Source organism: Rattus norvegicus, chromosome 15 (genome assembly GCF_021556685.1).
Source record: "Rattus norvegicus strain SHRSP/BbbUtx chromosome 15, alternate assembly SHRSP_T2T, whole genome shotgun sequence".
Classification (NCBI taxonomy): domain Eukaryota; kingdom Metazoa; phylum Chordata; class Mammalia; order Rodentia; family Muridae; genus Rattus; species Rattus norvegicus.
This window is the reverse complement of record NC_141548.1, coordinates 100,116,284-100,128,730: the sequence shown is the minus strand read 5'-3', so window position 1 is coordinate 100,128,730 and position 12,447 is coordinate 100,116,284. Positions and strand designations below refer to the sequence as shown.

The following is a 12,447-nucleotide window of genomic DNA, read 5'->3' as shown; positions in this document are numbered from 1 at the left end:
TCTTACGTCTGAAGTTTCTGAATACATATGTTTATTTATTATTTTTATACTCTCCTGATTAGTATTGCTTAGCTTCCCATTGTTTGTGCTTTGCATAAATGGTATGTCATCTTTGACCATTTGGGTATTTTCTTCTTGAAATGAGATTATGTTTTCGCTCAGTGACCGTGGTGTAGTTCACGTACTTCTGGGCCCCACGTGATGGAATCACGTGGGGAGACCACTGTTCGCATTGGATAAATGTGGCAATTGAGATGTTTCTTGTTGCATGTCTGTTCAAAATGCCTTTTAAGGACATTTTTCTACATGTCTCCTTGGACACATATACAGAATTATTCTAGGGAAGAGCGGTAGGCATATGGTATGGATGCATTCAACGAGACAGGTGTTTTCAATTTGTTTAGCTAAAGTAAAGGTGTTATGTTAGGCGTAGAAAAGAAAGAACGATCCTGACACTCCGTATTTTGGCAGCTCTTGGCATACTCAAAAATGGTAATTTATACAGAAAATAAACCCTGGTTCACTGATCACAGCTATTCATTGGAGAATCATAGAATGCTGCATCCAGAGCTTCAGCTGTAGTCAAAATACATTTGCCAAATTTTAAGGCTAGGGAAAGCATCATTTATATCTGCAAAATGGCAAGCAGAAGTTTAAAAAATGATTCTGTTGAGGCTAACAAATTAATCTTCAACTCTTTGCAAAGAAATTTCCCTATTATGTTGTCAAAACATTTGTCTCGCCCTCCTGTGTTTTGCCAAACAATTACATTTCCCAGTCAAAACAATTAATTAAAAGCTATTAATGATGCCTTCAAACACTTAAGTTGTCACTGAAAATAAAATGAGACCCTAGAGGGGTGGGATTCTCAAAACACAATGGCAACAGCATCCTATGCCCCAAGAGAACTTTTACCTAGATCTTGAAACTTCTGCCACCATACGATCAACTTCAAGCCCTTCCATTAGCAGAGCATGGAGACACTTCAGATCTGAACAGGGCTTACACTTCAAACTCAATTCTTTCTCTGCCTCTCAATGCAGTTAACCTTAGTTATAATTTACAAAGTGGTTGAAGGTCAGTTATAGGACAAATGGATACATTTCATTTCTTATAGAAGAAAATGTAATATAACAAAAGTATAAAGCAAAATGAAAAAAAAACGAAGTTGGACAAAACAAATTTACATACAGAAAAGAAAGAAAAGAAAATGGAAAAAAGAAAATCAGAAAGTCGCCCATCTATACACTCGGGAATTAGTGGATACATTTCTAATCTACAATAGATTATCTGGAAAGTTCGAAAAAAAGTGAAAAACCCTAAAATTTTTGAGTCATAAATTGGTAGAAATTGCTCAGTTTCTTTGAAGAGAAGTTGCATCTGACTTTCACATACCTTTCACCTACATTCCCATTTCTGGTTACATGTCAGCTTAACTTTATCTCCAACCCAGGTCAGTCAAGCCAAGCTCTGGAGAGGACAGTTATGTTTTACATTATATGAACCACAAACTACATTCCAAACCTCTCCAGTTGTGTCTTAAGGAAAAAGTTGGCTTTGTGGGATACAACTCATGAATTCTTAAAATATCTAAAGGTATCTCTCTATTCGTGGTTGGTCCCTGATGCCCTTCATCAAAAAGACGGACAGGTCAGAGATTGGTAATCAGAGACCCCAGATCATACCGTTCTGTGAAAACCCAGGCAAGAACCCTGCATGGTTACTAGTACCTACCTCTGAGAAACAAGTGAAAACACTCAGTAGACAACCTTCCCTTTGGCTCCTTAGATACTTTACAGGAGAATGAATACTTTTTTACCTACTTGAAACCTTTCCAGATCATGATATATGTTGAGTTGAGTCCAGATGTTATTTACACTTAGGCAGAAGCAGCACAAATGAGCAGAACACTGCACACACAGTGCAGGCACTGAATGCTCACACTGAATGCTGACACTGAGTGCTCACACTGAGTGCTCACACTGAATGCTGACACTGAGTGCTCACACTGAGTGCTCACACTGAATGCTGACACTGAGTGCTCACACTGAGTGCTCACACTGAATGCTCACACTTAGTGCTCACACTGAGCGCTCATACTGAATGCTCACACTGAATGCTGACACTGAATGCTCACACTGAGTGCTCACACTGAGTGCTCACACTGAATGCTGACACTTAGTGCTCACACTGAGCGCTCATACTGAATGCTCACACTGAGTGCTCACACTGAAGAGTGCTCACACTGAGTGTGCACACAGATCCGTGCTTCTCACCTCATACTTCATATGTACACTTCAAACTCCAACGAAGGTGAAAGCTTCAGTGACTAGATTTTACCTCGATGTATTGAATCATAATTTAATTACATTTATTTTTTTTAAAGCAAGATATATCTTTGTCAGGGCATATAGAATATACCTTTTGTATTTATTCTTCCTCATATTTAACAGGCCAAAGCTGGGAATAATATCCTCTTGGAGTGCCACTTGACTGCTTTCCTATTAAACCACTTCTAAAAAACTTGTTCCTTCCATAGGTCAAATATTGTTGGTATCCAATAAAAAACTGCACTAAACATCCTTGATAGATGACCTTTTATATCATTTCATTCCTTGTAAAAAATCACTTTAAAAGCATTTTTTTAAAAAAATGCTTCCATATGCTGTAACTTTTTAGAAACTGGTAATTTTGTAGAAAGGGATTGCTAGGAGTTTTACAAGTCATTCCATAGAGAAATATTTTTTAAAAATATAGACTATACCGTCTTTGTGCCAAAATGTAAATAATGAGATAGAAAGAAAGAGGGCTGAGCAGATGGCTTACAGGTTAAGCCTGGATGGACTTCCAGAGGCCAATTCCCGGCAACCACGAGGTGGCTAATGACCATCTATAATGTGACCTGGTGCCTTCCTCTTGCCTGAAGGTATACAGGCAGGCAGAAGGAAAGGATGGATGGAAGGAAGAAAAGAAGGAAGGGAGGGAGGGAGGGAGGAAGGAAGGAAGGAAGGTCGAACAACAACAACAAAACATTTCTGGGAAGTACTAAAAAGAAATTAAAAAAAAGAAGAACAAAGAAAGAAAACGCTTGGTGGCTCTTGGCCACACTCCTGCAATAAAAAGTACTGTTTGGCAATAATCTTTGTACAAATATGACCTTCTTTAAGAGATGGAATACCAGCCGACGTTTATATATATTGTTTCCTCTGTACTTCTCATATAAATCATCTTTTAGGCTGTTTGTAGGGCTGACCTCCTAAATGGGCAGGTCCACCTCCTAAGAGCAGTTAAATGTCAAGGCAGCGCGTAAACGAAAGCAGATTTGCTCCGCACAGGAAATGGTCAATGTCGGAAGCCAGTGGCCCAGAAGGATCGCTTGCATTAAAGGTTTACTGACGTTATCCTCAGGGAAAGGCCCTGAAGTGGATGGATTAGTGATTTATCTTTTCCATAAGTCCAACCTGACACAGGACGTGGAATTACAAACAGATAAGCGAAGAACCACTGGGTAGAACCGATACTTTGTATCCACCGGTCCTAAGGTGCTTCTCCTCCCTCCACCCGTGCCAAGCAAGGGCTCCATTCGCACCATTGAGGAGCCCTAACACTGATAAAGAAGAGACAGCAAGTGCCCCTATCCTGTGTCTCCCTTCAGCATCTCTGGAGAACATGTCCTTCGTTTACTGGAGGACTAGAGCCCGAGTGGAGCGTCCTGTAACTGCTTATCATCCTCTACACCTGGATGTGGTGAGACCAGTTGTAAGCCATCTTGCTTAAATAGTATCATCCATGAAAACTCACCTACATTGAAGATTGCCAAACCATACGGAATGGCTTGGAATTCCTTTTCTTTTACAAAGGGGGAAAAATCAGAATTAAGCTTGGGGGCGCACTTAATGCCTTTAAGAACAGACACCACTGGGTATTGAAGTTTTGCCTTAATTTGTTTTATAAACCTAATTTCTTAAGGAAAAGAAGAACAAGTAGAGAGGCAGCATGCTCTCCGTTACCTTGGAAACTCGGTTGGCAACTTCTCTGCCCACAGTCAGGCCCTGGACGAAGGTGCGAGCCGCAATGAAGGCGCGGGTGACCTGAATCTTCAGTTTCCGTGGCACATCTCCAAAAGGCTTCAGCTGGTCTGTGTACTTGCTTACGCATTCCAGATAGTCCTCGCTGAAGTGATACTGGGGGTTTATCAGCTGGAACATCCGCTCCAGGAGCCGAGCCCAGAAGTCATTGAGCATCTCCTCCAAGTTGACGTTACCCCCTGTGTAGTACCTCTTTAGCTCAGTGAAGAGGTCCTGGAATACCTCCGAATTCTGCATGTACAGCATCCCGTAGGTCCGGACAAACATGTCGTTTAGGGACTTCTCTGCATTTTCCAGCAGCTCTCGGAAAAACTCTGGAGAGCAAATAAGAAACTGTCATAAGCAAACGGATGATCTGTAGAAAAATCTAAGATCACGACTTAGTTTAATAGCCATAACTACTTGTAGATTTATTTTTCTGGTGATGTTTATTTGGTGGCTGTTTTCTTTATTTGACGGTGACTCAAACCTAGGCCCTCGCATATGGTAGGCAAGTGCTCTACCGCTGAGCTGTTTTCTTGTTTCCACACAAGCACTTTGAATGCACAGCTGTTCAGGGAAAACAATCCTATGATTACGTCGTTAATAGAACACTGAGAGCAACGAGCTTGATTTACATGTGTTATTTTCTACTACACAAAGAAAGCATAGGACCCCATGATTTCTAGTTTAAAACACACCATTTAATATTAGGAGATTACCAATTAATGCCTTTCTAAAAATAAACTCAATTGTTCTTCCAAGTATTATTAAATTTTAGAAAAAAAAATCTCAGGATGTGAGAGAAATTCAACACAAAATAGACCGCAAAGGTTCATCCTTAACATAATAGCCAGTGCACACCAATAAACACACCTCCTCCCCTTCTCCAGTATTGGGATAGCATTAGGTCACAACTCACTTAAACTGCTTGCATTTGGGAAAAGGTGTGCCAAAGTTAATTTACTATTTTGGACACTAATTCTGTCAACCAATCAGCTGACAATGTTCAGAAACACGGGACATTACGTCCCTTAACTCTAAAGCTGTAAAAAACACAATGAAGATGGCCACAATGTAATATGCTCCTGTTAGCGTTTCTAAATTTCCGGGGACACTCACTTAGCCTCAAATGGAGATTACAGGTAGCGGACACAGCAAGCCTTGCTTCCTTCCGGCTGTGGAAAGAGGCAGTTCACGCTCGTGAGAGGTGCACAAGCACAGAAGTCCTTCAAGAACAAGCTCCTGAGGAAAACAGCTCTAAGGTTTCCATCCCATTTTCCGAGTGTAAATTGGGTGAGAAGGGGCTAAGATGAGAAGATCCTTTGAGTTTATCAGGACATGTTTCCAACAGCACGGTGACCGTGCTGCGGTGTCTCATCTCTCTCTGTCCCCGGAAGCTGTGTCCTTTCTCGTAGGTACGAGGACAAATGAAGGCCCACAGACTTCAAGGGCTGCAAGTGGAAACTAGAAAACAACTTTTCTTCGTGAGCCCGGGGCAGTTCTTTCCCAAGCACAGAAAGGAAAGTTGTTGAAGCTTCCTCTGTAGCATCTCTAGAAACTAATTTGGTTTGTTTCCTCAGAAGTTGGCTGGGTGAGAATTGGAGTCTAGAAGTTCCATCCAGATTTATATGTGATCAACGTCTTCGAGATAATTAATTCACGTCTATACTGATCATACCTATTTCATGCAGTTTCAAACAAGGCCAAAGCAATCGAGTGACAGAGGATGTTATTGACTTGACTTTCACGGAAGAAGAATACTTTTGGTTTTTGTATTGGAATTTTATTTTAATAAAAAAATTAACTATTTACAAAATATGCGTAATTGGGAAACTGCTTCCTGGCCCTACCAATGTTAGCTACGTATGACGATTACAATAGAATTTTTTTCAATTTAAAGATTTTAATAAAAAGAGATAATTTTACATAATTTGTAATGTATTTCCCTATAGCTTTTCTTTCTTCACATTACTGCCCGTAATTGAAGACATTCTGTTTGTCACAGAAGTATCAACATTTAAGAGATTAGTTAGTCTTCATGGCTGACAGAACATAATTTTTCTTCAAGCCACGCCACAGAATATATTTTTATTTGTTCCCTAAAAGTAAAATGACTTTGACATATAACTAAGCCTCAATAATAAACAACTAATATTCCTGTTTGGATCAGGACCTATTAGATTATGCATTGAAATATTACAATCACAAACATGTACAATGGTGTATTAACCAAAAATTACAAAAAAAATGATTTAGAAAAGGAAATGGAAAGCACCTTGTTTTAATTATTTTGCACTATACATAGGCATCAAACTATCATCATACTCATAAACTGATACAATGAAAATCTTAGATGAGAAAGCATGGATGAAGAGAGACAAACTTTTTAACTTTAAGGAGGGTTGAAGCAGATAATTACATATATTGTATGCAGCTTTGACTTAAGACTTTATGAAATCAAATGCCTAACAAAACCTTTACAGAAATAGCTACCTAGTTGGTCCTAAAATGGTATAATAAAATTATTAATATTCAATATTCAGGTATAAAAATATCCTAAGCAAAACGTTTTTATCTCGATACCAAGAATACAGACATCTTGGTTGTGCTAACCCAGGAAAAGGGTGAGAGGTATTAAGAGTGTGAAAGAAGATAGAAAGGAATGGGAGAATTAATGAATGGAAGAATACTAATATAATGAGACTAGAATGTATATTTTAATCATGAACTGTGAACAGCTCAGCCATTTGTCTTCTTTTTGATGTCAAATATTATGTTGGATTTTGGAATTACAGCTTAATTTATTGAACACTGTGTAGTGCCTTCTGCAATGAATAGTTAGTAATCAAGAGTGTAGGGTAGTTTTACAAAGAAGAGAAACATTATAGATGTATAGATAGGTAGATAGTAGATAGATCGATAGATGATAGATATTTAGATAGATGGATAGATGATAGATAGATGATAGATAGATGATAGATATTTAGATAGATATTTATATAGATGTTTAGATAGATAGATGATAGATAGATGATAGATAATAGATGATAGATGATGAACAGACAGACAGGTATGGAGGTGTGCTGGAGCATCTAAGTGTAAGTCCATCTTCACCAAAGATGGCAGATTATTTGCCTCCAGAAATGTATTTAATAAATTAAATAGGAAAATATCAATATTTTCCTGGTACCAAGGTTGATGCCAGTAAGGCATTTTTTTTTTTCCTCTTCTAACAAGGGAATTCTAACATAGTGGTTATAATCCCACTGTAGAAGTGATTGGATAAAAGAAGATAGTTTTCCTATTCTATTTTATGGTGTATTTTCTTATTTCTAATTAGTGTCATTGTTAAGTACAGAATTAGGCTTCCTATGTGTATAGATATTTGGTCATTCCCAGATTTCTGATGGGGTTGAAGACATTATAGTCTCATAGCCTATCAGGCTGTCTAACTCTAAATATACATATTTTATTGGATAGTTGTCAGGTAGTATACAAGCTAGCCAAGATATAATACAGATTGTAAGACTTTCTTAAGCTGGAATGGATAACTAAATGTTCTGTTTAACTGATATAGTGATGGACTGGGTGTTGAGTATATGGTATGTTTTATAAATTGTAGAATGGTAATAATTGTACTCAATTTATATATAAGTGAAAAGGCTTTTTAACTGGACAAAAAGGGAGAAATGTTGTGGTTTGCCCTGAAGTTATCTGCATTTTGATGCTAATTCCACTGCCCCAAGGACAGCTGCCTATCAAGGACTCAGAACTCAGGTGACTTCACCAGAATCACCTCTCCATTGAATTTGTAAAGTACAGGTGGGGGGCAGGTACAGGATAGAAGGAGGCCTGTCATTGGAGGAGAAGGAAGGATGGGCGGGAGAGAAGTTTGAAGGAAGAGGAGGAGACTAGAGGAAAGAGGAAAGACAGGACAGAGACGGAGAGAGGGAAGAAGCCATGACAGATGATGTTAAGATTCTACTCTGTGTATTTACAGGTTGTTATCAATGTTCCTAAGGGATGGATGGTACCGAGATTGTATGTTTAAGTGGGCAATTATATATTACCAATTAGGTCAGAGAAAAAAAAAAGATATTGCAATTTAATCCATGTGACTCAAAAGACATTTTATTAATAAAGCTTTGGTGGTATATGACTATTATCTCAGCATTTGAAAAATTTAGAAAGATCATGAGTTCCAGGTGCGTCTGTGCCTTTTAAAAAGACACTATATCAAAGAGAACACAGTAGAAACGGAGGACAGGTAACGGTCATTAGAGTCTAAGGAACATTTTTGTCTAGGGATGTGCTATCACGTAGAGTTTGCTACTAGCTTGACTGGTCTTCAAGAATGAAGTTCCTTTTGGTTCAAATCATTACATATTTAAGTTAAATATTTTATTCAGAAAGACACCAATATATTGCTATTGCAATATTGGGGAATATAAATTTTAAGTGTGATGAAAATACAGTTCCAAGATAGTGAAGTAAAAATATTTTCCATCGAAGAGTTTCCATATTTTATCTCCCTCAGGCCTGTGGACTTCTGCCTTCGAAAGGTGACTCCGTGAGCTAAGTATTTTCTGCTTGGATGATACTTGTTCCTCAGCAAACAAAACAAAATCGAGGTTTGGAAGACAGTTCTCTCATCTATTTTGCTGATGAAATATTACATCCTAAGACATCAAGGAGAATAAAATTCAGGTGAAGAAAAAAGAAAAGGCAATCTCCCTCACTGTGATCCTTTGTTTAATAGAAAAGGGCAAAGCTCACCTATGAGAAAACCTCCAGTCAACACATATTTTCATCATTGAGAACAAAATGCTATTTGAATTTTCTTTTCTTTCCCATTTGGAAAATATAGATCAAAGGCAGCTCAGGGCTCAGGGTTCAGGGCTCAGGGCTCAGGAAGCTTCATGGGTGCACAAATTACTTTCCCAGCCAGCATTAGCCTTGGGAGGATTCTATTCATCAGGAGGGAGAGCTCCATGAAAATGTCTCCTCTCTGCAGGGCAGGCTGACATGGCAGAGAACACTGATCTTCCGAAAGTAAGGGCATAAAATGCTTACTGCTTGGGAGACCTGATAAGGAGCAAAGCATCAACTCCTAGGTGCCAAGAGATGCCCTACGTACACCTCAGAAAATGTTCAACGGGAGCACCCAAGTGGATGACTAAGGGGAAAACCCCTGCAGAAGCAAAGGAAAGGAAGACAGAGGGAAGGAGGTTGAGACACCTGAACATTCATAAGCTGCGGGACACGGCAGAGTCAAGCCAGGAATGCTGTGATAACAGTGACAACAGGCGTATCCTACGTATGGCAGCATGGAGAGTGTGCAGAAGGGCAAAGCGCACTATGTCATGGTCTCCATTCTTATGCTCCCACAGATGCTTTGTCCTTTAGTTTTGTGTATTTGGGACAGGATTTCAAGAAGCCCTGCTTGGCCTCAGACTCCCAACAGTCTTTACTTGGAGCTTTGGGTGCTAGATCATACCTGGTTCCTTATACTTAGGGAATACTATGTGGTGGGAATGACTCAAGATGGCTCACCAGGTAAAGGAACCCAGGCCACTAAGCCTGACGACTTCACCTTGGTTCTCAGAATCTATGTAGTAAAAGGAGACAAGCACCTTGCTATGCACATAGGTATAGGTATAGGTATGCTACAGACACATACACACACACATACAAACACATGTGCATATGTGCACACACACACAATAAATAATTAAAATAAAGTCATGAATATCAAGCTTAAAAGGAACTTTGAGTATACATTGAGAAATTACAAAATTGTAGAAGTCGTCAAAAAACCCGAAGCTCTGTCACCCCCAACAGCTGCAGCTGCACGTGATTACAGAAACCAGGTGTGCAGAGGTGAGGCCGATCCTGTGCTTTCCTTAATCCCTTCTCTTCCACTCCCTCCTACTAAAATCACGATAAGTCAGACTTTAGCTATGGACAGATGAGGAACTGTCTGGGAGAATAAAATGGCCTTGGAAGGGATGACATATGAATTCTCTGATTCACATCCGCACAGTCCTCACCCACCTCCCCCACAACTTCTTCAACCTTAACTGAAGAGAAGTGTCCTTCCTTATCTTACAGCTAGCCGTCTGTCAGCTCTCAAAACACTGCTTCCTTCAAGAGGCAACCTCTTTCTTACACTATAACAGGATATCTCCGCCAGGAACACGCTGATTCAATTCGTTGCATTAACGGAGGGAAATATGCAATGCCCTACATTTTCATCTGTCTTCAACTTTCAGGATAAACAGACAAACAAGCAAACAAACAACAACAAAACCTCACATGATTCTGCAATGGGCCATGACCTTCCGCTGGCCAGGGGCTGTGATCTTATAAGTAAATAAAGGCAGAGATTGTTGTTGCTTAGGGCTTGAAGATGTCATGCAATGTCACACACAGTATGGCATTTGGCAGTTGGATTCTACTCTTCTACTTCTGGTGTCTCACTGTCAGCACTGTTAAATCCAATTCTCCTTCCCAGGGCACCATGGGATATATAGGACATAATTAGCCTTACTGCCTTCTGGTTACCAGGGGCAGCAAAGCAGCCTTCACTCTGTTTGCCAACAAGAATGTTTACAATGTCCTCTGGGGAATGTGGCCACTCTCTCCACCTTAACCCTACCTGCTCTGGCCAAGAACAGTTTGAGACATTGTCATCCTTGGGGCTTATTTTTTTCTTAAATGACAAGCTATATTTTAAACAAAAGGAAATATAACACAGGTGATATTCAGAAAAAAGATCCTTAGAGGTCAATGTTGAATTTCTATGCACAGTACCTGTTACATAGTCTTAAAAACTGATGAAGGGAATGAATGATTGGAGCTAGCTAGCTAAACTTAAGTATTCATTTAAATGCAACCCGGTTCCAAGTGGGCGGGGAGAGGGAGAGGGAGAGAGACAGAGAGACAGAGAGGCAGTTAGAAACAATATGGTTCACTTCCCTATAGTCCTCCAAAGAAGAGTCTTTTTGCCGATAATAATTTAAACCCTGCCACGTTCCAAGTTCACAGCCATCTGCACATAAAACACATGGTGGCTTCTGTCCCACTGTGACATTATCAGTGCTATCAATAATGCTTTGTCAGACCTTGACCTCTTTCCCAATGCTCGCACTATTCTTAAGCCAGAGCTTGCTTCCATGCATGTGAGTAGTTTCAGCATGTCTCATGAGTTCCGTGTATGAGCTTCTGGACTTCTATGCAGCTACATGCTTGCACAGACAGAATTCTTCCCTTCTTTGGAAAATGTCCTGTATTGAGGAAACTATCTTTAGAGGTTCGATTTCATACTAGTGGTTCAGATAACTAGGACTCTGTCATTATTTAGTTCTTCACAATAAAGTTTCAAAAATCCCTAGCATATGAAGGGAAGAATGAATATCCACTTTGAGTAGATATTCTGCAAAATCATCTCGGGGATTTTCCTTAAACACCATTTAATTTTTGTATGATTCAGACCTTTTCAATACATTTTCAAATATTATGGGTAGAAATTATATACAAGGGAGAGTTAGCATCTATAGTTATTTAGAAACATTGTATGATATAAGTTTATTGCTGATGTTACTTCTGTTTCTTCTAACTCACATTTTCTACTACTCTATATAAACTTATTTCTATGTATTCATGAATTATACTGATTGTGTTGTAACAAGGGTCATAGCAGTTCTTTCTGATTTCAAAGTGACAGAATACAATATTAAAACTATTTGAAGGGGGGTTGGGGATTTAGCTCAGTGGTAGAGCGCTTGCCTAGCAAGTGCAAGGCCCTGGGTTCGGTCCCCAGCTCCAAAAAAAAAAACTATTTGAAGGATTACTGTAATCACATTTCTGTTCTTTAAGTGACAAACTCCTTTAAAATTGAAAAAGAGAACAACAAAATGTATATATTTACCTTTCTCATCTGTCTGTTACAAGTTAGCAGGAAACTAAACATACGAAAGTTTAAGTTAAGATTAAAAGTGAGTTTGGGTCAGTGAATAATGTATATGACCCAGACACAGAGCCTGAGAAGTAAATGGCTTTGCCTTTTAATGGCATATAATTTGGTAAATATATGTCTCACATACTTCTATGTATGTCTGATATGAGTTTGATTATTTATTGTGTTGAAACACAGGAAACACAGGCTTCCAGTGTTAAGAGAAATGCCCAAGATAAACATGAGCTCCAAAATGTTAGAGATGAGTAAGAGTTCCCTGAAGAAAGAGGCTTTGTAGTTTATCTCTAGTCAAATTTTCACAGTGTGATCTGAACAATTAATGGGAAATATTATAAATCCCCAAGAAAGTGGATACAGCTATACTTAAGTTCAAATTGCAAAACATATTCCAACGTTGTA

General features: G+C 39.1%; 1 protein-coding gene across 1 annotated transcript in view; it reads right to left on the bottom strand.

The window, feature by feature from the left end:
• The window catches only part of Gpc6 (glypican 6), a 999,201-nt gene that overhangs the window by 524,268 nt on the left and 462,486 nt on the right, over positions 1-12,447 (bottom strand). Inside the window, 1 exon segment of the mRNA NM_001427433.1 lies at positions 4,011-4,402. Coding sequence (NP_001414362.1) covers positions 4,011-4,402 — 392 coding nt within the window.